Raw genomic sequence first — 24,386 nt, 5'->3', positions numbered from 1 at the left:
CCCATCTACAAAAATAAAAACAACCAGCCTCATCTGTGTTCTGTCGCCCGTTTATTATTTGCTTGAAGTACAGAGCAGATGCACATTTCATCTTACAAACAGGGAGAGGTTATAGAAGCATTCACAAACACAAAACTTACACACCCTCATTCACACGAGAACACTTTGCTGTTCAGTCTTCTAGAAGACTGAAAACAAAATCCACATTTCTGGGCGTTTGGTCCGATAAAATCAACCGGACACTCCTGATACGGAGTCCGTTCCCAAACCCGCTCTGTCCTGTGATTTAGCAACATGTTGAGCAGCTTACGCCATCCTTGAAGCAAAACAAGAAGTTTCAGCGCATGTTTGCAGATTATTTTTCGTAAAACTGATTTTAAGAGCTATGATAAATAATTATGTTTTTATTGGTACCACTTACAATAAGGCTCCCCTTATAGATACGTTATTTCCTCTATAAACAGTTTATAAATCATTAATAACTGCTTATTATGCCTTAAGGGTGACAAGAGATAAAACTGAGCAGTTTGTTGCCAACTAGTGAGCCAAATCTGTTCACCCATATATTTAATCTAGAATTGTTCTATTAAACATTTCAGACTAAGTTACTACCTTATAAGCACAATAAGCATTTGTAAACTTATTTCTTGAATTTCATACCATAAACATGCAAATGTGAGTTGGTACGACAATAAAAAAAATTCTTGAATCCTTGAAAATAATAATGTACTTTATCAGTGTATTATAAGTATCTACAACTAATATATGCTAAAAAAAATATAAGTTTACAAATGCTTATTGTGCTTACAAGGATTTGGCTCACTATTTCGCAAGAAACTGGTCTGTTTTGGCTCTCTGTCACCCTTAATGCATAATAAACAATTATTGATTTATAAAGTGTTTATAGAGGAATTAATATCTATAAACTACTTATTAGCCATCTATAAAGGGGAGCCTTATTGTAAAGTGGTACAGATCTATTTTTAAAATCTACAACCAAGTCCATATTTTGGAAATACCTCGGGCAAAAAAACAAGAGTCAATCCAGTATTTGTGATCTGACCTGTGTGTGCTAACCTTCATTTCTTTTTTCCTCACATTTGAGCAGCCAATGCAACTCTTTTCTTGGGAGTAAGGCCATGAAGCTCCACTGTGATAGTCAACAAAAAATACAGTGAGAACTACAAAACGGCACTGTGCAAAAAAATTGACTGCAGCCCAAACAGCAACTTGTTCGAAACACCTGCACCCTTCCTCCAATATGCACACATTAACCATTAACCAACCACTAAAGGCATGTTTAGTCTCATTCGTGCTGGCCTCAGTGCTGGAGAAGTACAATTTCCTGCAAGATACTCCCTCGCAAGGGGGAGGGAAAACTGGACTGAACAAATTGATTTTTTTTACCAAGAGGATGCATATCATTAAAACCGAGGCTTCCTGAAAAATAAGGAACATAACAGACTTAAAGTGACATCTGGTCAGAAATGATTGAATCTGGTAGAAATATGCACCGATTGTTTTTTTTCCTCTCACTGTTGTCCTGTTAGTGTAACAAAACTAATATTTTCCTTCACAGCTTAAATGCACACAAACATAAAAACAAACCCAACTTTCTGTACGTTTTATAATTTAAAGCCATAATAATTTAAACGTTTTAAATATCCGTAAATCCATTTAAACAGGCATCATCTTTTAAATTAATATTTTAGTCATCACCTCTGATAAAACAAACCCCACATCTTTAATAGGGAAGAAGAGACGACGTGATCATTGATAAAACTGCTGAATGCATTTGGTTTTCCTGTCAAAGATGTGATTGAAAATTGCAAATATCTCACTTTGATGTTCTGTCAACTAGTTGTGCTACAGATAATCTATAATCTGAGTGACAGAGAGGCCCGAGGGGACAGAACTTTAACAGCAACCTGTTTACCAGACAGGAACACGGACTTTCTATTGTCATGTTGGTAAACAGATTAAATAAAGCCCTTACGTTTATTTGCAAAATAAACACGAAACAGATTCCACAAAGCCACAGGACAGTCGACCAACCCATCAACGATCGCGGTTTTCACAGGAAAGACGAATCAAGGTCAGTGTGCTGAAGACAGGAGACTCACAGGATCTCCACTCCTCTGTCAGGTGTCTGGCCCCAGCAGCCCCATCCATCAGTTTTCTGCAGTAAATACAATTTTCAGTACACACATCTCCTGACGGTGATCTCTTTTCACGTTTCCTTTGCTCACGCCCATCATCGGTCACCACGAGTCCAAGAAACACAATCTGCAGCCCTGTGACGAAGGTCAGGCTCTCGTTTCCTGAACACAAGTCACTGATGCGGATTAAATAAAAAGAATCGTGTACGCCAAGTTTTAAAGCAGAACACAAAAAAACATTTCTCAGTCATGAGTTAACCATCACTCATTCCCCTGACTCGATCGCACTCTTCTGTGCACACTTCCTGCCTTTCTGCGCTCATCTTTCACTTCTTCCTTGGCTCCAGCTTCCTCCTACTTGTCCTTTCTCAGATGCAGTCCTGTCCAGCAGGTCAACTGAGGAAAGTGTGAGTGCACAGACACACACACACACACACACTCATACAAACAGCTTCATAATCAAACATATATTTGAACACAAACATAATTCGTCCTACATGGTGTTAATGACCACGGTTGAGATAACACAATCTTACTAATCCAGGATATAAGATATGAAGGTGGAAGTTCAGTGTACTGAGTGTGTTGGTAGATGTGTGCGGGTCCACTGTGGTCTGGGGGTGTCTGTCAGTTGGTCTCGTAGGAGGAAAGCAGTGCAGCGTCCACAGGCTCCATGCAGGAGGGGCAGGTGAACGACCTCATCAGCCAATCATCTATACAGTCCATGTGGTAGATGTGCATGCAGGGCAGAAACCGGATGGGGTCTCCGTAAACAAAGTCCATCATGCAGATGACACACCTGAGGAGGAGAGGAGCGAGTCTCAGTAACTTGTGTTGAAAACAACTACAAAGATTTTAAAGACGGGCAGGAAACAAAAAGGAAGAAATAAGAATGCAACCAAACACAGGAGCAGTGACAATTAGTTAACAGCTTTTAACTAGTCCATTCTGCATCCAAGGTGTGTGCGTGTTTCCTAAAATATATCCATTTGTTTCTGTTCTGAGCAGAATGAACTTTAATGGGAGGAAGATAATAGTGTGGATGTTTATGAAGCATTCACACTATTCCATTTTTCTTTCGTGTGTTTTTCAGCGCGATTCTCGTCCTGCAGTTTTCAAGATATTTCAACAAATCATAAAACATTCAGCTCTTTCAGGACAATCCTGCTATGTCTTTTGGTATTGATGCAACTTTAGCTTTTTGAAATAGTTACCCTTTTCTGCCATTTTTCCCCCTCATACAAAATGAACTGAGCTCATTTTACATCCTTCAATTCTTTAGATGTCTTTACAACCTTTTTCTGCTTCTTTCACATTTTGTTCTGGTACAGCTTCTTTCAGCTTCCTTGTGCAAATTTAAACCCTTTTTCAGCAACTTTCAGCTGTTTTTTCAGCCATTTTGTACTCTTTTCAGCTTCTTTCAGCTAACCACAACAATTTTGTGCTTCTTCTAACTTCTTTCAGCCAGTTCCAGATTGTTATGCTCCTTTCAGATTTTTTCTGCTAGTTTCAGCTTTTTCTGCTATGTCAGTTACTTTTTAGCTGTTTTTGTGCTAAATAAATGTGCTAAATTAAACATATTACACCAGTTCTGTCCTCCCTTCACTGGCTCCCTGTTCGTACGAGGATAGTTTTTAAAATTCTTCTGTTGACCTTCAAATGCCTAAATGGCCTTGCACCCCTTTACCTCTCTGAGCTTCTGGAACCAAACGTTCCCTCTCGAGCCCTGAGATCATCCGATCAGCTGCTTTTGGCTGTTCCAAAAACAAGACTGAAGCTCAGAGGAGATCGGGCTTTTTCAGTCATGGGCCCCAAACTCTGGAACAACCTGTCCCCACAACATCAGGCAGGCCACCTCCCTTTCTCACTTCAAATCCCTGCTAAAAACACATCTGTTCTCGCAGGCTTTTCACACAGTGTAAATTGATCTAGTGTTTTTTAATCTGTGACCCTATGTTTTAAATGCTTTTTTTAAATTCTTCAGTTATTATTATTAGTGTATTGTATATATATGTTTATATCTTTTTCTCTTTAATTTACTCATTGATTGTTGTGTTGTTAAGCACTTTGAGAACAGGTTCTGTCATAAATGTGCTCTATAAATGAAGTTGACTTGACTCAATTTAGCTTTTTCAGCCAATTCCACATTTTTTAGCTAATTTTTGCTCTTTCCACTTCCTTCTGGTAGTTTAAGAATTTTTCTGTCTTTTCAGCTACTTTTCAGCTATTTTTTTTTGCGAATTTCAACTTTTTTAGTTAATTTACTAATCTTTGTACCAATTTCTGCTTATTTAAACTTAATCCAGCAAATACGTGTTCTTTCTGCATTCTTACACTTGTTCTTCCATTTAAGCTACATTTCAACATGTTTTTAGCTAATTTCAGCTATTTTTCTCCAGTTATTCAGCAATAAGCATTCACACTGCATTTTCACAGGAAATGCAACTTCTCTAGTTTTTTTTTATTTCTTGTATAATGTAAGAAATGTATTTTTTGTATCTTGTTTTTAGGCGAAAGGAAATGGAATGGTTAAGATGTTTTCATCAGTGATGAGTTGGTGATAATTTTACTCAGCTGAAGGTTTTAACTCACTCTCTGATTTTCTTCTCAGAGCCATCTCGCCCTGGGTCATACACGCCCTTCGGCAGGTGCTGGATGAGTCCGATCCGTTGAGCGATGCGGACCTGCTCCTCTTCTGTCAGCTGAGTGGCCAGTCGGGCTTGGCTGGGCGTCGGGTGGTAGATGGGCACATGGATCTGTTCCTGTAAACAGAAAGTCATCATTTCTCTAATAAAAACACGAAGAGTGGCATTAGTTTTATAATCAGACATTGTTTGTTTTAAATGAATGTTTGTGGGGGATGTTTATATTCACTACATTAATAACAATGCAGATTATCAAGCACATAACATCTGTAGTTATAAAATCAGGATTATGGTTTCAGGCAGCAGGTGGTGGTGTTTCCACACAGCATTCAGCATCAAGATGGCCACTTTTACCTCACTTGACTTTTGTTTTCAAGGTGCATATAACTAGGGCTGCAAATCAACTCATAATAATCGATTCATTGACCGATCAGTTTTCGATTGATCGATTAATTGACAAAAGGGACACTGTTTTAATTTCAGTCAGAGTGAGAGTCAGTTTCTTTATTGTCATTCGCACCTCATGTGGTACATGTGGTGGAGCGAAATTATGTACACGGGGTCCCAGTTACATCCGACAATAAAATGTATAATAAAAACAGTAATAACATCTAAGATATGAACTAAGAAAAACATCAACTAAATATACACTAAGCACTCATAACATAAAACATTGAACATCAGCACAAACATGAACATGAGTCTGTGAGCAGATGTGCACGCATGAACACAGTAACATTGAAACAGATCAGCAGCAACATGAAACAGATCAGCAGCAACATGATATGGTTTTTCACAGTGATTATTCTAGTTAGAGATTCATGAGTCTAACAGCCTCAGGGTAGAAGCTGTTCCTCAGTCTAGTGGTTCTACACTCAATGCTCCCCAACCTCCTTCCTGAGGGGAGTGGGGCAAAAAGTGTGTGTGCTGGGTGGGGTCCTTCATGATGCAGGTGGCCCTCTTCCTGCATCTGGAGGTGTAGATGTCTGTGATGGTGGGGAGACTGATTCCAACAGATTTCTGTGCAGCCTTCACCACTCTCTGCAAAGCTTTTCTTTCTTTATTTCCACCCCTTTATTCCAAAATTGAACATTTGACTGACATGGCAATTCACACAAAAAACAGGTTGCCATTTGACTATTCTGTTAGTAAAATATTGAATAATAAAAAATAAAAGATAGTCAAATAGCTTAAAAAATAAATGTAAACAAAAATATATACAAATGTATGCTTTATACCTGCACAGTATGTAGCTACTTTGCAAAATGTGTCCTTGAGGGAAGAGTGTAACCTGGATTAAAAGTGTGGAATATTGTAACCTGGATTAAAAGTATGGAATAAGTGGACATTTTAAGTGGACATTTTTTGTCTTTCCTACCACAGGCCGCAGTCAGAGCAGTGTGCAAAAGCGGGTGGGAGAGCCGACGGATCAGCTGAGCAAACAGTTGCTCACAACATGACAGAAGAAAAAAAAAGTTTTTTCATCCAGTTTGTTCTAAATCACTGAACTTTAGTGTTGCAAAGGCAACTCCTTCTAGTGGGACCTGCATGAAAATCCTCAAGAGGAAGGCGTCCAGGACACAACCTAATTCGATGCTCGAACAATCCCAGCCGACACTTGTGATGCAGAGGAGCCGCAGATGGACTGAGCTCCCTCCACATGATGGACCTCCTCACTGTATCCCCAAGGTCATGGTTCAGTTCAGGGGCCAGTAAAGTCACTTGGAGTTTATGCAGTTTCCTTTTCTTCCTTCCTGAGCCCACACTTTAATCAAATAGCAACATACTGATTTTACAAGGTGCCAATCTAAATTTCAAGCTGAAAAAAAAAACCCACAACAAAATACCGTAACTATCAGACTAAGGCCACTATTGACATAAAAAGAGCTCTTCCACTGATTACCAATGTACCCACGATCAGATCATTTTTTTGATAAATGAATTCACATAAATTTTTGGGAGCAATGTCATAACTACCTTTTTTTTTTTTTTGCATAAAAATTGTTTTCTGAAAAACAAGCACTGCACATAACAATGATGGGATTAGTTGTTAAAATGGATAACCAAGTAGTGGTTCAGTTTTAGAAATCTGCCATTTTTTCCCTCTTGGAATAGTTACTGTGCAATTAATCAATAGAATAATAAAAAAATAGTAATTCTTTAAAATAACACTAATCACTATACAGCAGTCCCTCGCTACTTCACGATTTGTTTTGTTGGTTTTTCAAAATAAGATTGGACATGACAATTTTATGATTGATAGATGAGGTGCACTATCGGCATGTAATTTTTATTTAAAATAAACTATTTTAAATTATTTAGCACCTGCTGCACCCGTATGCAGCCCACAGCTGCAGGAGAAGCTTCCTTCTGCAGTGTGTCATATCTCCGTTCTGCACAGGAGAAGTGGGCGTGGCCGAAAGCACTTGCAGATGGCAAAGTGCAACAGGAGGCAGAGAGTCGAGATCATGACATGCTGTGCTCTTTTAGAGCGTTGAGTTTAGAAACATTGTGTAGAATATTGCAAGAGTGTGGGAAGGGTTTATAATTTATTATAAGCTCAGTCGTTGTGGCTATAAATAAACAGATTAATTTGGTTAAGTTAACAAAAGTAAAAGGCGGAAAAAATATCTGAAGCCCAATCTAACTTTAGTTCAGGTATCTTTGAGCTGAATAGTTTTCAGGAGACAAATGTATGAATATGCCAGCAGTCACAGCATTCAAACTCATGAGTCAGCATATCTTGAATAGCTGTGGTTTCTGCATTTTTGTTAGTTGATGTACAAAAAAAGGGGGTGCAGCTGTCTGACAAGAATAAAAGCTACAGACGGGGCCTCGGGATGGGGCACAACAGCTGTGTGCAGTGGTCAGCAGTTTAACTGTTGTCACATCTCTCCTGTTTAATATACAAGATGTGAGCCTATGGAGGACGGAATGTGACTCATTGAAATAAATACATAATGAAATGTATCATTTAATTATTAAATATGTCATTAAATTATTAAATACACAATTAAATTAGTCACATTCTGTCCTCCATAGTCAGCTGAACCGTGACAACTGGTAACTGAGTGACCTCAGGGTGAGCAGGAGGACAAGAGTCAAGAGGGCAGGGGGACAGAGAGAGAGAGGTGAAAGCAGGACAAGTGGGGGAGGGAAGGAAGGAGGTGACTTGCTTTGGTTTCCTCTGCTAAACATGCATAAGAGCATTGCATTGGAAACTGTCAGCCCACAAGAAATGAAAGCAGATGCAAACATGTTTTTACACTACGTCCTCTGTCCTCCATCACTGATGAAAAAAAAGTCAAAGCATCGCAGAGGAGTGAAAGCTAGAGGCATTTTCATCACACCAGTTCAGTAAAAAGCAGCAGCAGCAGCTTTGGCTACAGCAGAGACATTTCAGCTAAAACACAACAAATGCAACTATACACTTCTACAAATGCTCTTCTATCATGGGAATTTATTTAAAAAAAAAAGGCTTTCAAGCAAACAAAAATGTCTACTCTAAACAGACCACAAGTATATTTCATTCAAAAATGAGCTAAAAAATTACAACAAAAAAAGAAGCTGTAAAATGTTTGGTTAGGATTTTTCTTAAGAGTTATAGGGCAACAGTATTTATATATTCTGAATGTGTCAATTTTTTCCCAAACTTATGGGGGTAACAGCAGGCACACTGTATTGAGAGAGACTGTGTTTTTTTTTTTTATTTGTACACGTTAAAAATAAATAAATCAAGCAGTGCCAGACTTGCATTTGAAAAAAAAAATGCTGTTCCAAACTGGAAAAACAAACAAACAAATAAAACAGCTGGGAAATATTTACTTGCTGAGAAAGTTTATATTTTTGTGGAGCCTAAGAAATGTCTATGTATTTAAGACAACGCCTCAAACATGAAGTGATTTTCACACTCTGACCAAGCTCTTCATAAAAGGACTGCAGAGTCACAGAATCTCACCTCAGATCTCCAAAAATCGGTGCAGAGTGGACACAAAAAGCATCTCATTCATGTTTTCAGCTGCTATAAGCTAACATCACCCGAACAGCTTGAGTCAAAGTTGTACCAAAAAGCAAGAGCTGCAAACTTTCAGCTGAAGGGAAAAGAGAACCAGTGGGGAAACAATAATAATAATAATAATCTAGTGATTCTTGCTGAGTGAAGACCTGTGTGACAAGTCATCTGGAGCAACAGCCTATAATACACATAGAACATGTCACTGACCTGCAGAACAGTGACTTGTTCATCAGTATCGTCTCCACTGACTAAGTTTTTTGCTACTCTATTTAGGTTATAATGTGTAAACTCGAGACATTTTCTTTGTCTTACAAGGTCAAATATAGTCTTTTTAAATGAAAACAGAAACTCTGAAGTTCAAGTTATCTATTTACATATGACCACTACGTGAAAGTTATACAAATGTATAACCTGTTGCCCCCCTCCCCTTATATTTACTGTATGTGAAACATTTTGTCTCGCATATAAATCACCAAATGAGTTTTAGGCTGTCTGCTTTATCGATCTGGAGTGAATCAAAACCTTTATCTGTTTTAATCATTAGTATACATTTTTTCAGAGCTGTCTTCTTTCGGCTTTTCCTTCTTGAGGAGTCACAACAGCGAGTCATCCTCCTCTATCTCACTCTGTCCTCTGCATCCTCCATCTAATTATACTCCAACTATGTCCTCTCTAACAGCATCCATATCTCTCCTCTTTGGCCTTCCTCTGTATTTTTCCTGGCAGCTGCATTTCTAGCATCCTTCTACCAAATATACCCACTGTCCTTCCTCTGGACATGTCCAAACCATCTCAGTCTGGTCTCTAACTTTATCTCCCAGTTGTTCAACCTGTGCTGTACCTCTGAAGATCTCATTCCTAATCTTATCCATCCTTGTCACTCCTAAGGAGAACCTCATCTTCATTTCTGCCACTTCCAGTTCTTTCTCCTGTCTTTTTGTCAGTTCCACCGTCTCCAGACCATACAATATAGCTGGTCTCACCACTGTCTTGTAAACTTTTCCTATGACCTTTGCCAACTCCCTTTTGTCACAAATCACTCCTGAAACTTTTCTCCATCCACTCCATCCTGCCTGGACTCTCTTTTTCACTTCTTTACCCCCCCCCCCATTTTCCAGAACAGTGGACCCCAAGTACTTGAAGTCCTGCACCTTTGTGACCTCTGCTCCTTGTGGCCTCACTGTTCCACAAGCCTCACTCTCATTCACACACATGTACTCTGTCTTACTGCGGCTAACTTTCATTCCTCTTCTTTCAAGTGCATACCTCCACCTCATACATTCTCTTCCACCTGTTCCCCGTTCTCACCACAGATCACAATGTCATCTGCAAACATCATAGTCCGCGGGGATTCCTGTCTGACCTCATTTGTTAGTTGGTCCATCACCAGAGCAAACAAGAAGGGGCTCAGAGCCGATCATTAATGCACTCCCACCTCCACCTTCAAGCTGTCCGTCATTCCTACAGCACATCTCACCACTGTCCTACTGTCCTCATACATGTCCTGTACCAGTCTAACATACTTCTCTGCCACTCCAGATTTCCATATACAATACCACACCTCCTCCCTCGAAAGTGTCGGCACCCTGTCATATGCTTTTTCTAAATGCACAAAGACAAAGTTTTTTTTCTGACCCTCTTTGTACTTCTCCATCAGCATCCTGAAAGTAAAGATGGGATCTGTGGTACTTTTTCTCGGCATGAAACCATACTGCTGCTCACAAATAGTCACCTCTCGTCTAAGTCAAGTTGCAGGGACCAAGATGGGGCAGAGGTAGGGCAGCCAACTGGACCAGAAAGTGTTGGTTCGACTACCAGTCATTCCCACATGTTGTGGTGTCTCTGAGCAAGACACTTAAACCCTAATTGCTCCTTGGGTGCTTGCATAGCTGCCCACTGCTCCACCTGGGTGCATCTCAGGTATGATGTGTTAAATGCAGAGAACTAATTTTGCCATTGTATGGGAAGGAACATACAATGGTGACAATCTCAGACTTCCACAGCTCTCTCCCAGATTTTCATTGTGTGACTTATCAACTTAATTCCCTGTAGTTGCTACAATTCTGTACATCACCCTTGTTCTTAAAAAAAGCACCAGCACACTTCTCCATTCCTCAGGCATTTTCTCACCATGAAATATGCCATTGGGTTGAGTCAAAAACCTCACTGCCATCTCTACTAAACATTTACAAACCTCCACTAGTAGTACGGGTATGTCGTCAGGTCCTACTGCTTTCCCCTTCTTCATTTTTTTGTGGACTGTGTGGACACAATCATATCATCAATTCATATTGCCAAATTCAATTTAGGATCTCTCAGTATTTGGTTTCAGAGCGGATAAATGTCTTAAACAAGGCAAAATAATAAGAGCGAACATGCCGGTATACTATTTTTGTGTTTTTTTTTATTTATTCCTTTAAATATCTTGAGCACGGCTATAATAAAGCTGCACCAGCAACAGTTACGAAAATGACAAAAACTACATTTTTTATCCTCACATTTACTGCTCAGCTCAGTTCAGGACTCGATCAGTTTCCAAAATGGTTTCACAGAAACGTCTGCAGCTGTTGTTAACACAACATGAACTTTAAAAGGCAACTATAACTCATTTGTGTTGTTTCAGTGGACACTCACATTTGCACAAAGCCAAATGCAAGGCACGTCTATGTTCAGCTTTTTGAAGAATCAAAATCAGATCCTTATTGATTCAGAACTTAATTTAATAATGAAGCTAGTGTGTGAACAAAGCTTTATTGTGATTTTATCCAACGTTTTAAAAGATATTGTATTTCTGGTCCCACACAGCGTCACTCATTCCCAAATCCCCACAGACTATTTATAGATGAGCTGAAGACAACTACATACAGGTCCTTCTCAAAAAATTAGCATATTGTGATAAAGGTCATTATTTTCCATAATGTAATGATAAAAATGAAACTTTCATATATTTCAGATTCATTGCACACCAACTGAAATATTTCAGGTCTTTAATTGTTTTAAAACTGATGATTATGGCATACAGCTCATGAAAACCCAAAATGCCTGTCCCAAAAAATTAGCATATCATGAAAAGGTTCTCTAAACAAGCTATTAACCTAACCATCTGAATCAACGACGTAACTCTAAACACCTGCAAAAGATTCCTGAGGCTTTTAAAAACTCCCAGCCTTGTTCATTACTCAACACCGCAATCATGGGTAAGACTGCCGACCTGACTGCTGTCCAGAAGGCCATCATTGACACCCTCAAGCAAGAGGGTAAGACACAGAAAGAAATTGCTGAACGAATAGGCTGTTCCCAGAGTGCTGTATCAAGGCACCTCAGTGGGAAGTCTGTGGGAAGGGAAAAGTGTGGCAGAAAACGCTGCACAACGAGAAGAGGTGACCGGACCCTGAGGAGGATTGTGGAGAAGGGCCGATTCCAGACCTTGGGGGATCTGCGGAAGCAGTGGACTGAGTCTGGAGTAGAAACATCCAGAGCCACCGTGCACAGGCGTGTGCTGGAAATGGGCTACAGGTGCCGCATTCCCCAGGTCAAGCCACTTTTGAACCAGAAACAGTGGCAGAAGCGCCTGGCCTGGGCTACAGAGAAGCAGCACTGGACTGTTGCTCAGTGGTCCAAAGTACTTTTTTCAGATGAAAGCAAATTTTGCATGTCATTCGGAAATCAAGGTGCCAGAGTCTGGAGGAAGACTGGGGAGAAGGAAATGCCAAAATGCCAGAAGTCCAGTGTGAAGCACCCACAGTCAGTGATGGTCTGGGGTGCCATGTCAGCTGCTGGTGTTGGTCCACTGTGTTTTATCAAGGGCAGGGTCAATGCAGCTAGCTATCAGGAGATTTTGGAGCACTTCATGCTTCCATCTGCTGAAAAGCTTTATGGAGACGATTTCATTTTTCAGCATAACCTGGCACCTGCTCACAGTGCCAAAATCACTGGTAAATGGTTTACTGACCATGATATTACTGTGCTCAATTGGCCTGCCAACTCTCCTGACCTGAACCCCATAGAGAACCTGTGGGATATTGTGAAGAGAAAGTTGAGAGACGCAAGACCCAACACTCTGGATGAGCTTAAGGCCGCTATCGAAGCATCCTGGGCCTCCATAACACCTCAGCAGTGCCACAGGCTGATTGTGGGTTTTAATTAGCTGTATGCCATAATCATCAGTATTAAAACAATTAAAGATCTGAAATATTTCAGTTGGTGTGCAATGAATCTGAAATATATGAAAGTTTCATTTTTATCATTACATTATGGAAAATAATGACCTTTATCACAATATGCTAATTTTTTGAGAAGGACCTGTAGTGATTTCAAACACAAAATACTGATTTCTGACATTATTTCAACCATTCTCTTGATGCCTTCAATTATATCACCATTATATCAATTTTAGTCAGTGCAAGTCAGCATTTTTCACATGAATAAAGTGAATTCTGACACCTTTCCCTGCCGAAACAAAGTATTTCAAGACGTTACTTTGTTGATTTCACAACATTAGTGCTATTTTTTTCAATTAGTGCTATTTTTTCTGCAAAAGTTTGTATATTTATTCTGCACCTGCAGATATAAAGGGAAAACAAACTACACAAATGATTATTATCCCCATATACTCATAATATATAAATAACAGATTTATAATTCACATTATAAAGAAACGGTAAAAAAAAAAAACTTGCCACATAAAAGTTATACAAATGCTACAGGTACTTAAAGTTGTATACTCGGGACACTGCAGTGACTAACTGATCCTAAACCATTGTTTAACTTAGCGAAGTACATTCTTGTAAATATTTGTCGGGTTGTTCAAATAGACTTTTTAATACTTTTCATGGTGCACTGTGAGGTTCCACTGTATGTTAGGGTTTAAAAAGATGGATTTTTTTTTTTTTTTTTTTTTTAACATTGCAGCATTGTAATTACAGCTCTGGTATTTACTTTGAAAAGTTTATATAAAATGTTTTAATTATATATAGTATATTAATTTTAATATAGAATTATTTGTAAACAGCATAATAATATTTAGACAAAGACATGTCCTTTAATAGATGAGAAGTCATGAGTGTCGTCTCCTCTGGCAGCCACTCCTGTCACTCTGACGAGGTCATATACTTCTTTTATCCAATTACTTATTTTCTTTTATCCATTTATTTCTCAAGAGTACACTTTGTGTTTAAGAGTTATTTTGGGTTTCACCTCCTTCAGCCTTTATGTACAGCTGACTTTGTTGTAAACCAACCAAATGGGGAGAGAGTACTGCACATGACCTGAGGGATTCCTGCACTCAGATTGTAGCTTCAATCATCCAGACCTCCCTCTCTCTCATCTCCACTTCAGCTTTGACAGCTAATTAGTAATTACGCACCACAGAGAACTTTTTCCTCACTTTTACTAAGCAAGCTCGCTGAGCATTGAAGCAAACTGCTGACAGCAAGCCCTCTCATTTTGACAGGAATGCAGCTGCTCAACAGACCATGCTCTAAAATAATATGACTGTGTATCAACAAAAGGTGCGTACTCCCTGATCTGCTAAACCTAATCTGTGACTGGCACTAGTTGACAGTTTATTATCATTTTCCAAAAGTAGATAAGCATTTACAGTAATTGCATAAAAGCAAAATTAAGTCATTTGGGATATGCCAAAAGTGAATTACATTTATATTAAAATGCACGAGCAGTGCACATATATGTACAGTATTTTCTGTCCAAATCCATTGTTTAAAGAGAGGGCAGAGGCAGATTACTGTTAGACACATAAGCAGTAGCAATGTGAGTCACAGACTGCTGAACTCTACAAATTTGTGTCCAGAATAGGTTCAAATCTACATTATGCTCTTAGCTCTGCAGCTTCTAATGGATTTTTAACTTTATTAATGCATGATAAAGCACTTTTTTTTTTTTAACATTATATAACCAAAGAGCAAAAGGGCATGGCAGTTCCTTGTGGTGCACAAAAAGGGAAAGCAGGTGTGTGAAAGGTTATGATGGTAAAGGTAGTATCACAATGAGCTGTGACTGTGGGAAACTCACAGAAACATTTTGAGCAAACAGGTGAAATTAGTTGTAATCTCATAGAAGTATTTGCAACCAAGTAACCAGGGAGCCATGTGGCCTTGTTTTTAGCTGCCAGTTTTTGAAAATCACAACCTATTTTCTAGGGCACAGCTTGATAAACAGCATTCTTGGTTATGCATATTATTTTGTTGTGTACCTCTACATTTTATCACATCCCCTCTGCTCACATTGTGCCCAGCTGGCCCCACAGTCTGCCAGGGCTCGAATCCTTTGTGAGCCCGCGAGGCCGGGGCTCGGGGTCCGGCCTCGTGTGCTTCAACGGCTCGGCAGCTCGTACGATCCTCTATGGTGACACAGCTCGCTCAAATTTTGTTATTGGTCACCAAACACAAAAAACGCCTGGACTTCAGAATTAAACACGGCGTTGTCATTATTGTTTTTAAATTTTTAAAATAGATCCAGCCGCTGCACCGCATCCAGAGAAATTGCAAATGGCGAATCAGTGAAACGTTTCTGAGATCCAGTGACTCCTCCCCCTGACCAATCAGAGTCCTGCATTCACGTTTTGGTCTGGACTCAGCTCGACTGAGCTCGCTCGGTCCCACCAGAGAAGCAGGGACGAAAAGAGGTCCTGAATCAGCTAAAAATACTAGCTAAAGTATTAGTGCAAAAGGGTTCTTTCCGTGGCGGACTCATTTACAAGAGAGACCCGATTTCAACAAAGAATGATGAAAACCGTGGACAACAGCGACAACAATAGACAGCCACAAAAAGGCATACAGATTTTTTTTTTTTTTTTTTCAAATAAGATGGCAAAAAAAGTAACAAAAAACAGCTACATTATAAGGCGAATGTAGAAAACTAAAAACAGGAACACTTCTGCCACTTAGACATGGGCTGACATGGTGGACGCTCAGTGATTTGAGCTCTTTAGCATAGCATTTTTCACACAAAGCTTTTAATAAAAAAAAATGAGGAAACAAGTTTTCAGCTTCTTTTTGCAGAAAAAAACAACTTTTTACACAAAGGCACAAGCTTCAACCGTGAATTTTGGAGCTCGACAAGACTGAGGTTTATTCACGAGGTCGGCCTGTTAGCTTAGTTCGTAGCTTAGCTTCTCAGCTTAGCTTCTCAGCTTAGCTGCTTTTAACAATACAAAAACTCGATTATGGACGATTAAAACAGATTTTAAAGAGAAAAAGAGGGGTAAATGAAGAGCACCAGTGTTGAGCCTTTTGTCATCCAGTCTTCAGTGGAAAGAGAGAGACACGAAGAAACGATAAAGCCGGAAAATGAGGTTGATAATTTTCATTCATCAGGCGATTAATTGATTTATAGTTTATCGCGACAGGCCTAGGTACCGATGAATGTATTACTAAGAAGCTCTGATGCATTGATTTAAGTCACAACGTTCATTATTTTTATTATAAATTAAATGTCTTTATAAATAGACCTCTAAGACCATGTTACTAGAAAGATTAGTTTTCATGAACTGACCCAGCTTGTTGGCCTGACAATGTTTACTTGTGGATTGGAGCAACATAATATGTCTTCACAAATGTGTAAAGATGTGTGAAATCATGTGTGAGAGGGTCATGTCCAAGAGAAAGTGTGAGCGTTGTAAAACGTACAGCGTAGGAATTATGTGTGCAATGTTTCTGACTGTGAGTGTAAAAATGGGTTTATGTTATTTTACTGTACTCGTTTGGCTGTAAACTGACACCATGAGTCTGAGACTGTTTGATAGGTATGACGGGGGAAAAGCACTGCGAGAGTGATGACAACATTCTAAAAAACATAGCATTGCTCTGTTTAAATCACCATTTTCTTGTGTGCTTTTAGCGTGGAGAACTGCATTAAAAAAATTTGAGGACTTGAATTTGCAGGATTTCCACTTAGAGTAATTCCGCTGAAGGTTTTCAAAGTTAGTGAAAATGCTAATCCGCTGAACAGGAAGTTAGTTCCGTTATTAGTGGATTCGTGCCCACCACTGCCTTCCTCTTAACTGTTCACAAATCACAGGTGAAGCGTCCACAGCCCGCTCAGATATGAGCTTTGAGCAGAACCAAAAGAGGTGGAGCAAAAGTCTGCTGGACTGAAGTAGAGCGCGATACATTAAATGTGTGTCGGACGTCTCCCACATGTCATTTACTATAATGAATTAACTCACTTTGCGGTTAACTGTTTAAACTAACTGCAAAGTTGCTGTTCATCATCATCATCATTAATATTCCCCGGGTAATAAATCTGTGCTGTTGTTTAATCCCGCGAGCGGGCGGTCACAACTAATGTTCATCAGTTCATCTGCAGCCTTTTGACTCGTGCTTCTGCTAATTTAGTTTTTATAATTAAAACATTATTAAGACTAAAAGATAAATATTTGTATGCCCTAGATTAAAGCAAAGACGCATGTCTCCTTTTAACCATTTTATTTTCCCCCCAAACTCAAAGTCCTTTCTGTGAGAGAGTTGTGTCCCAGAAACTGTGTGAGCTGCAGAGGATGCTGGGTAGTCTTGTGGGAATTATGTGTAATGTTTCTGACTGTTTACAACGTCTGAGTGTGGAAATGGGTTGATATTAATTTCCTGTTTGGTAATGTTTAAGTCCATGTTATTGGCTGTAAACGGACACCATGAGTCAGAGGTTATTTAAGGGTAATGTCACAAGGTGATGCCTAGTCAAGCTTAGCTTAGCAAAACATTTAGTGTAAGTTAACATTTGCTTGGACGCTTTTGAGGGGAATAGGGGGGTCTTCAAAAATGTACGTTCTGTATGCTTGTGACAATGTTGAAAACTGAGAATGACCCTTTATTCTCCAATTTGATATCAATGGTGAAAAATGTCTGGAAAAATAAATCATGAAGACTGAGCATGTGCAATGACTGCAAATAAAGGCAACAAAATTTCAATTTTCTAAAAGGTCAAATATGCGTCACATACTGTAATATCACAGTTGTTGTGTGGAACAACGGTAATATAGATCAGAGGTTCTCAAAGGTTTTGGGTTCAGGGACTCCTTACAGAGGAGAAAAAGTTTCAGGGACCCCCTCATAACTCTCATGTTTATTAAATAATTTTCCTGAATTTGTGCAACGTAATTACTTAAGACCTGTTCTTTAATAGTGTTAATACAATTTTTATACTTTTAAACATGAGGTATTTTTCACTCAAGACAACATTAACAAAATTTTTCATTTCAACTTCCAAAAATTAATTTAGAGAAAATTAACAATATGAAAAACCACTTTAAAACTTTACCTATTCACATAATGAACATAAATGTATGACCACTTCTTCAAATTATTACAGAAAACTCTTTATATAAAACTGAATAGAATCACAACAGCAGTAGTCATACCATGTAACAGGGCTTCATTTGTAAACCGATCCATGCCTGAATGCAAATAGTGGGCCGGGGATGGGGTGGTAGATTCTGGGGGGGGGTCCTCCACCAGAAAATTTTGAATAAAGTAGATGTGATTTCCTGAATTTTGGTGTATTTTAATGGGTTGTTAAACATCTATGTGCTTATATATAAAATAAATAAATAAATAAAAAATGTGGGCCATCCCTTGAGCACGCACTTGTGGAACCCCGGGGGGTGCGGGGATCCAAGTTTGAGAACCTCTAATCTAGATAATGTGGATAAAGAGAGACAATAAAAATGTATTTGTTCCATTGTTGACTTTCATGTCTGCTGTTTATGGATCACCAAGCAGTGTGTCCTGAGATTAGGATTTTGCCAGATTATTTACTTCACAAAATAAACACCCATACACAAAAAAAAATTAAGTATAACAAAACAATACAGATCTAATACTAGAAGCAAACTTTGGGTCCTGGCGTTCATCTCAAGGTAATTTTACATGTACTACACCTATACATCTTAACAGGAGAAGCACCCAGTGGTGGAATAGTAACAACTAAAATAATCCATACGATGCATTTTTATTTTATAATATGCTATATTTCACAAACAGGAGTGATAGATAAAGATTTACTGATCACAACTTTGTGTGTTATTCACGTACTTTAGTTTTTTTGATGAGTAATTAATAATCTCTCTTTATTCTAAAATCTCAAATATTGACTATTTAATTAAATCTAGTTTGTTAAATATTAATATCAAATTATATATTATTAGAACTTTTGATAATGTCACTAAATTTTCCCTCGAGGTTGATTGCTGTTGCAATGAGTACCTGTGAAAGAAATGGACTTTGTCACACTATTTTAAATATAAAATTACATAATTGTTAACTTTTTACCATGAGAGTTCACCCCGTTACTGACACTGACTGAACTCAGTCTGACCATGTTTTTAAAATACTTATCTTAAACCTACAGATAAGACTTGGTTTGACCTAGTAATGAGCAAGGTCTTACACAGTGCCCTAAATAACACTTTCCAGCCACATCTTGTCCCAGAAAAACACACCTAATATGGAAAAACAAACATATTTACAGGTACAACATGACTTGGTGTGCTTATTGTTGATCTTATATAAAAAATAAAAACAGACCGGGCAAAGATGGTGCACGAAGCTCTCAAAGGAGTTGGTGAGAAAATTATAGAAGTTTTTGTCTATAAAGTAGATAAACATTACAAGAGTATTGTCTTTTTTCAGTTCCATAAACAGCTGCATGCTTCTTTCGTCTTCGTTTCACTAACTAAAACTTCAAGGTTAGTTGTGTTTTACTGAACTTTATTGTAGTCAAGCTGCTCAGTGAAAGAATTAGAACTTATACCAGTGTCAACCCTCCTGATTTGGGTGGGAAAGTCCTGGAATTTGCCCCCCCCCATAAGGAGTGGAGGGACACCCAAACATCCTGCATTTGACAAGTGTTGGCTTTAGAGCAGAACATCCTCCCAAAAAAAAAACCCGATTGTACTTTGAAGAGGAACATAGTCGCGTTTAACTTGAAGGAATTTTCTCATCTCAGGGCGTCAAGTTAAGGTATCAGTTAAACACAAAGTGTGTAGTCGCTAGTAACGATACTGAAGCTGATGCTAGAGCCGTCCTGCCCGTAGGAAGATGAGTCTACAGGTCAATCCAGCCTACAGAGCCCAAATGATGGAGTCAGAATAAATAAGTCTTACAAATGTATTGCAGTGGACTGTATCTTTTATAAGATTTTTTTTATTATTATTAATCATTATCGTCAAGATTATAAATATTTCATTTGCACCTCGAGTTTTTACTAATCTGTACTTAAAATTAAATACAGACTAACAAATGAAAATGAAAGACCTAAACATCTGAAATACTGGTGAAGAAAGCATACAACACTGGGTGGGAAAAACTACTGACACGAACAAATAGCAGCTTGACAGGAAGAGTGTTGATGTTGGGAATGAGAAGTAAGCATCTGTTCAAGAACATGCTGGATCAATGGTGGCTTTGTGCACACTGATGGCATTTTAAGTTGAAGTAGTTTTTTTCCCCATTAGTGTGTACTTGTTCTGTGTTACTTACCTAGATTTCTCAGGGTAGCCTGTTTTGTTGCTTTACACGGTTATGTAGTGCAAAAATATTTTGTAACAAAAGTACAGTGCAGGCAAGACAAATTCATGGTGCTCTGTGTGTGAAAACAAAATAAGAATAAGTCGATTTTCAAGTATGATCTCAGATAAAAGCAAACTCCAGAACTTCTGAACATCACACATGAACTAAATTTAGTTTTAATAATTGTTTACGAACGGCTAGCTGGTATGTGTTGGTGAAAGTTACCTGATAGGGGGGCGGTGGCTCCTGATCCGGTTCGGTACCGTCTGCATAGCTGGCCCGGTCCGACTGCGATTCGTGTAGAAGAGAAATGTCATCCGAGGTCGGAGATTTCAGGCAGTTTCCCATCTCCGTCCTCTTCTATCAAACTCTGCTCCTTTATTTTCTGTCGCCTTATCAACGAGGGATTTTACGGCTCACTTTCACAGAAAATGTCAGCGGTTCGGATAGCGTCGAGAGGACGATTTCCCATTCACAGCTGATTCTCCTCTCCCAGACGTCGGGAGGCTGCCCACTTCAACAATAACAAAACATCACTCAGCTAGCCACACAAAAAGCTAGCCTGCTAACAGCTAGCACTCGGAGGCGAACATGTCGCTTAACCTCCTAAAATTCGGCTTTGGCAGAATGTTATATCTGCAGACGCAACAAAGCCCACTAAATTATTAGCGTCTCTCATTTGAAATGAAAAGAACTATTTACAGTTCTCCTGTCTGAAGCCTGGCTAGCTGTCAGGGACTTTCCACTTTCAAAGCAGCTGCTGAGTAACGACAAAAGGTGGTGACGTACAACAAAAAAGCCCCGCCCATTTAGACAACGAGCCAATAAGCTTGCACGTTCGTTCATGACGCTCTTGTTGACAGCCAATCAGACGTGTGGACATATTATTCGGCGTTAAAAACATAAACATGGAGCTGTAATCTGCTATATAGTACTGTATTCCTTTTGACAGCAGGTTTTCTGTGCTGTGCAGACTATTCCTCTAAGCTTAATGTGTTTATACAATCTCAAAGTTTTTACTTGATAATTTAAATCTCTATTTATCCATTTTTAACTGAGAAAACGTTTACTCCGGCTTCCACTGCTCTGTATTTAAAGACAAAAATCATTAATTTGTTAATAAAAGAATGCGTGCAAAACAAAAAATGCAAGCATAATCTGCCTTTTTGTTGTTATTAAAACCACTTCAGTGTGCATACTTCACATAAAAAAAATCTGGTACACACATAACAGAAGACAATCATAATTGTATCATAAATTACAACAAAACATGTAAAGAAAAACAATTTTTGCTCAGTGGGTAACCATGCTTAATACATTGTGTAAACGCAAAACATGTTTGGTTTGAATTTCTTCCAGATTGGCAATGTGTAAAACCAAAGGGCAAAATTAAAAAAAAGTACAATTAATTGTTAGAACAAAGTGTGAAATTATATGGAAATATTCAAGAGTGACTGCAGTTACATCAATTCTAATACACTTCCTTCACCAATAAATATTAGAAACCGACTCCAAGTATTCAAGTTCCCAAACATCCCAAACATTTGTCCTATATAAATAAATCAGCCAGACTTACTCCAGCACTCTCAAGGCACCTTATCACTTAATATGTTTGAAAAGTCAGAGGTTCATCCTTTCCAGTAACCTATTCACCAGTCATACAGGGGTGCCATATTTGTTCAAGCACAGATAACCAGGATGTGGTTTTAGTTTTCAAGTTGTTCTGCTGGTAATTCAAGGAATGGGTATATCGTAACGAAGCAGCAGAGGATGTTCAGTGATGATTCTCACACTTGCGTAGCCTCTGTAGTTGCTGTGGTTAAGTTCACCTAGTAAAGATGCAGCAGAAGGATATGCATGCAGTCCTTTGCAACTTGCTGTGAATGGCCTGCTATTTCAAGCTGAAGTACTGCTGGAGTCTGTCACACACCAAGAGAAGAAAAGGAGGGAGTTTGCCTTTTTTAAAAAGATACATTCATCTGTCCTTTTAAAACATGACAATTCATGTAAAAGGTGAACTTTACAGTAAATGTAAAGAACAATGCAGGGTGCTTAAAAAAACAGATTTGTCCGAGACGTCTGCATCAATATTTTTTTTTGTTTTTACTATCTCAGTATGTTTGAAAGGAACAATGAAAACAGCATACACAATAAAATGCTCACCGATTCAGACAATGAACCTATTATGTTGTGTAAATACACAAATCCCACATACAGAATTAAGATAGATCAAGCTGGTTTTGGTGAGGGACACGTGCACTTAGCTGTGAGCTGCATAATCTAATGTTTACCTGTGTCAGCGCAAAATTGCATGTCACCTTCTTTAAAACCTCTAGTTTACATTAAACAAAAAGGTGGAAGAGCCTTGCTGACAGTAGTTTACACAGAGCTGCCAACTTAATGGGATTAGCATCTGCCATTTATTTGAGGCTGTTTGGTGCTTTAGTATTCTGCACTGAACATTCCTATAACTTCAGGGACAACATGTTGTATTCATTAAATAAATTTGACCCGTTTTCTGTTCTAATGCCCTAATTGTGAAAGACTCAAAGGCCTGCTAGAAGCATTGCTTCATAAACATAAGACAATTTCTCAACTAATTTTTTTAAATCATGTGGAGAAGTAAAGTTACTGTAAATTTTATATTTCTTCACGAGAGCATAGTAATTTGATCAAAGCAGCTGTCCGTAACAATGGCAAACATGAGGGAAATATGTCTCCATTTTCATTCAAAATCTTGATGAATGAGGGAAAAAAATCTCCAGCCCCAACAAACAGGCAGAGCTGGTCTGGCTGAGTGTTGCATTGTGGGACTGCAGGAACAGAAATCTGTCACTGCACTTATGGGCTACAAGGCACACTGATGCCATTCTCTCCAGTGCCCTTGGCCTTGTGCAAAGCAGCTTGTAAACGGAAGTGCGTCCGTGATTCCATGGAGTAGTTTTTGTAATTGTGCCTGAAAAAGAAACAGAATGTTACATATGCATTCAAGACTTACTAAAAAACTAACAAAATCAACTAATAACCATATGAAAGAATGAATGTACTCTAAGTAAAACAATATCTTTGGTAAAGTATTGTGTTTATAAAGCATGCAGAATTTCAGTTAGGTGCTGCAATAAAGTAGATAAATTACATTTTGATAAACATAAAAAAAAAAATGTTTTGCAAGTTAAATTCTTACTTTGCTGTTTCTAGTAGTTTAATTGCATCATTTTTCCTGCCTTGCTCCAGGCACAGCAGACCATGTTCCAGCAGAGCGTTAGGAACAAGGTAGTGGTCGTATTTGATCTGAGTCTCACTGCAGACAAACAAAACAAAAAAAGGGGAAGATCAGTTCAAACAACCATTCCTTGACATTTGAAACCTTTACTGTAACAACTTTAACAGGCTGGTAGGTGATGAAAAAGTTGTTTTCATGTCTGCAGTATTGTGTATATTCAAGGTTCAAGTTTCTTTATTGTCATTCGCATCACATGTGGTACATGAGGTGGAACGAAAATGTCCAGTTACACCCAAAAATAGCAAGAATATAAAGTATAAAAAGAAACAGTATACAAGGATCTTTGTCAACCTCTATGCATAAATGTATAATGATGTCGTTGTATGTTGCCATTTTATGTTGCATGGTCTTTTTTTGCATCTTTTACACCATTTCCTGGCCAGGACATGGTGTGAGACATGATTTTTTTTTTGGCTTCTTCCACCCTCATGTTCTTTTTTCCCCTCATCTGCCTGTATGTTGTATGTAACAGGACTCTCTAATGCCCCTTTTCCATTAGTACCGGTACGGGCCGGTACGGGCCGGCTCTACTCTACTCGGTACGGTACAGGTTGTGTTTCCATTATGCTTTCAGTACCGGTTCCAGTGGGCGGGGTTCAAACTGACGTCACGGCCTCTCACCAGCTGGTGGCGCTGAGATGCAGAAACTGTTTTCAGTACAGGTTGAGAATTTATGTTATTTTGAAGTTGTGTGTATGTATGTATGCATGTATACATGTGTATATATATATATATATATATATATATATATATATATATATA

General features: G+C 38.6%; 2 protein-coding genes across 2 annotated transcripts in view; both read right to left on the bottom strand.

The window, feature by feature from the left end:
- Positions 1–2,240: 2,240 nt before the first annotated feature.
- On the bottom strand, positions 2,241–20,923 carry rnf11b (ring finger protein 11b). Its single transcript, XM_037674663.1, has 3 exons — positions 20,567–20,923; positions 4,752–4,921; positions 2,241–2,958 (listed from the first exon to the last, which is right to left on the bottom strand). Exons 1-3 carry the CDS (start codon positions 20,687–20,689, stop codon positions 2,787–2,789), a joined length of 465 nt encoding a protein of 154 aa, XP_037530591.1. The 5' UTR covers positions 20,690–20,923; the 3' UTR covers positions 2,241–2,786.
- Positions 20,924–23,178: 2,255 nt separating this feature from the next.
- The window catches only part of ttc39a (tetratricopeptide repeat domain 39A), a 35,584-nt gene continuing 34,376 nt past the window's right edge, over positions 23,179–24,386 (bottom strand). Inside the window, exons 19-20 of the mRNA XM_037698352.1 lie at positions 23,526–23,642; positions 23,179–23,297 (exon numbers count right to left, since the gene is read on the bottom strand). Of these exons, the coding sequence (XP_037554280.1) occupies positions 23,183–23,297; positions 23,526–23,642 (232 nt within the window). The 3' untranslated portion in view covers positions 23,179–23,182. The remainder of the gene's footprint in view (positions 23,298–23,525; positions 23,643–24,386) is intronic.

Source organism: Nematolebias whitei, chromosome 3, assembly GCF_014905685.2.
Source record: "Nematolebias whitei isolate Nwh7 chromosome 3, NemWhi1, whole genome shotgun sequence".
Taxonomy (NCBI): domain Eukaryota; kingdom Metazoa; phylum Chordata; class Actinopteri; order Cyprinodontiformes; family Rivulidae; genus Nematolebias; species Nematolebias whitei.
This window is presented reverse-complemented; position numbering and strand designations above follow the sequence as displayed.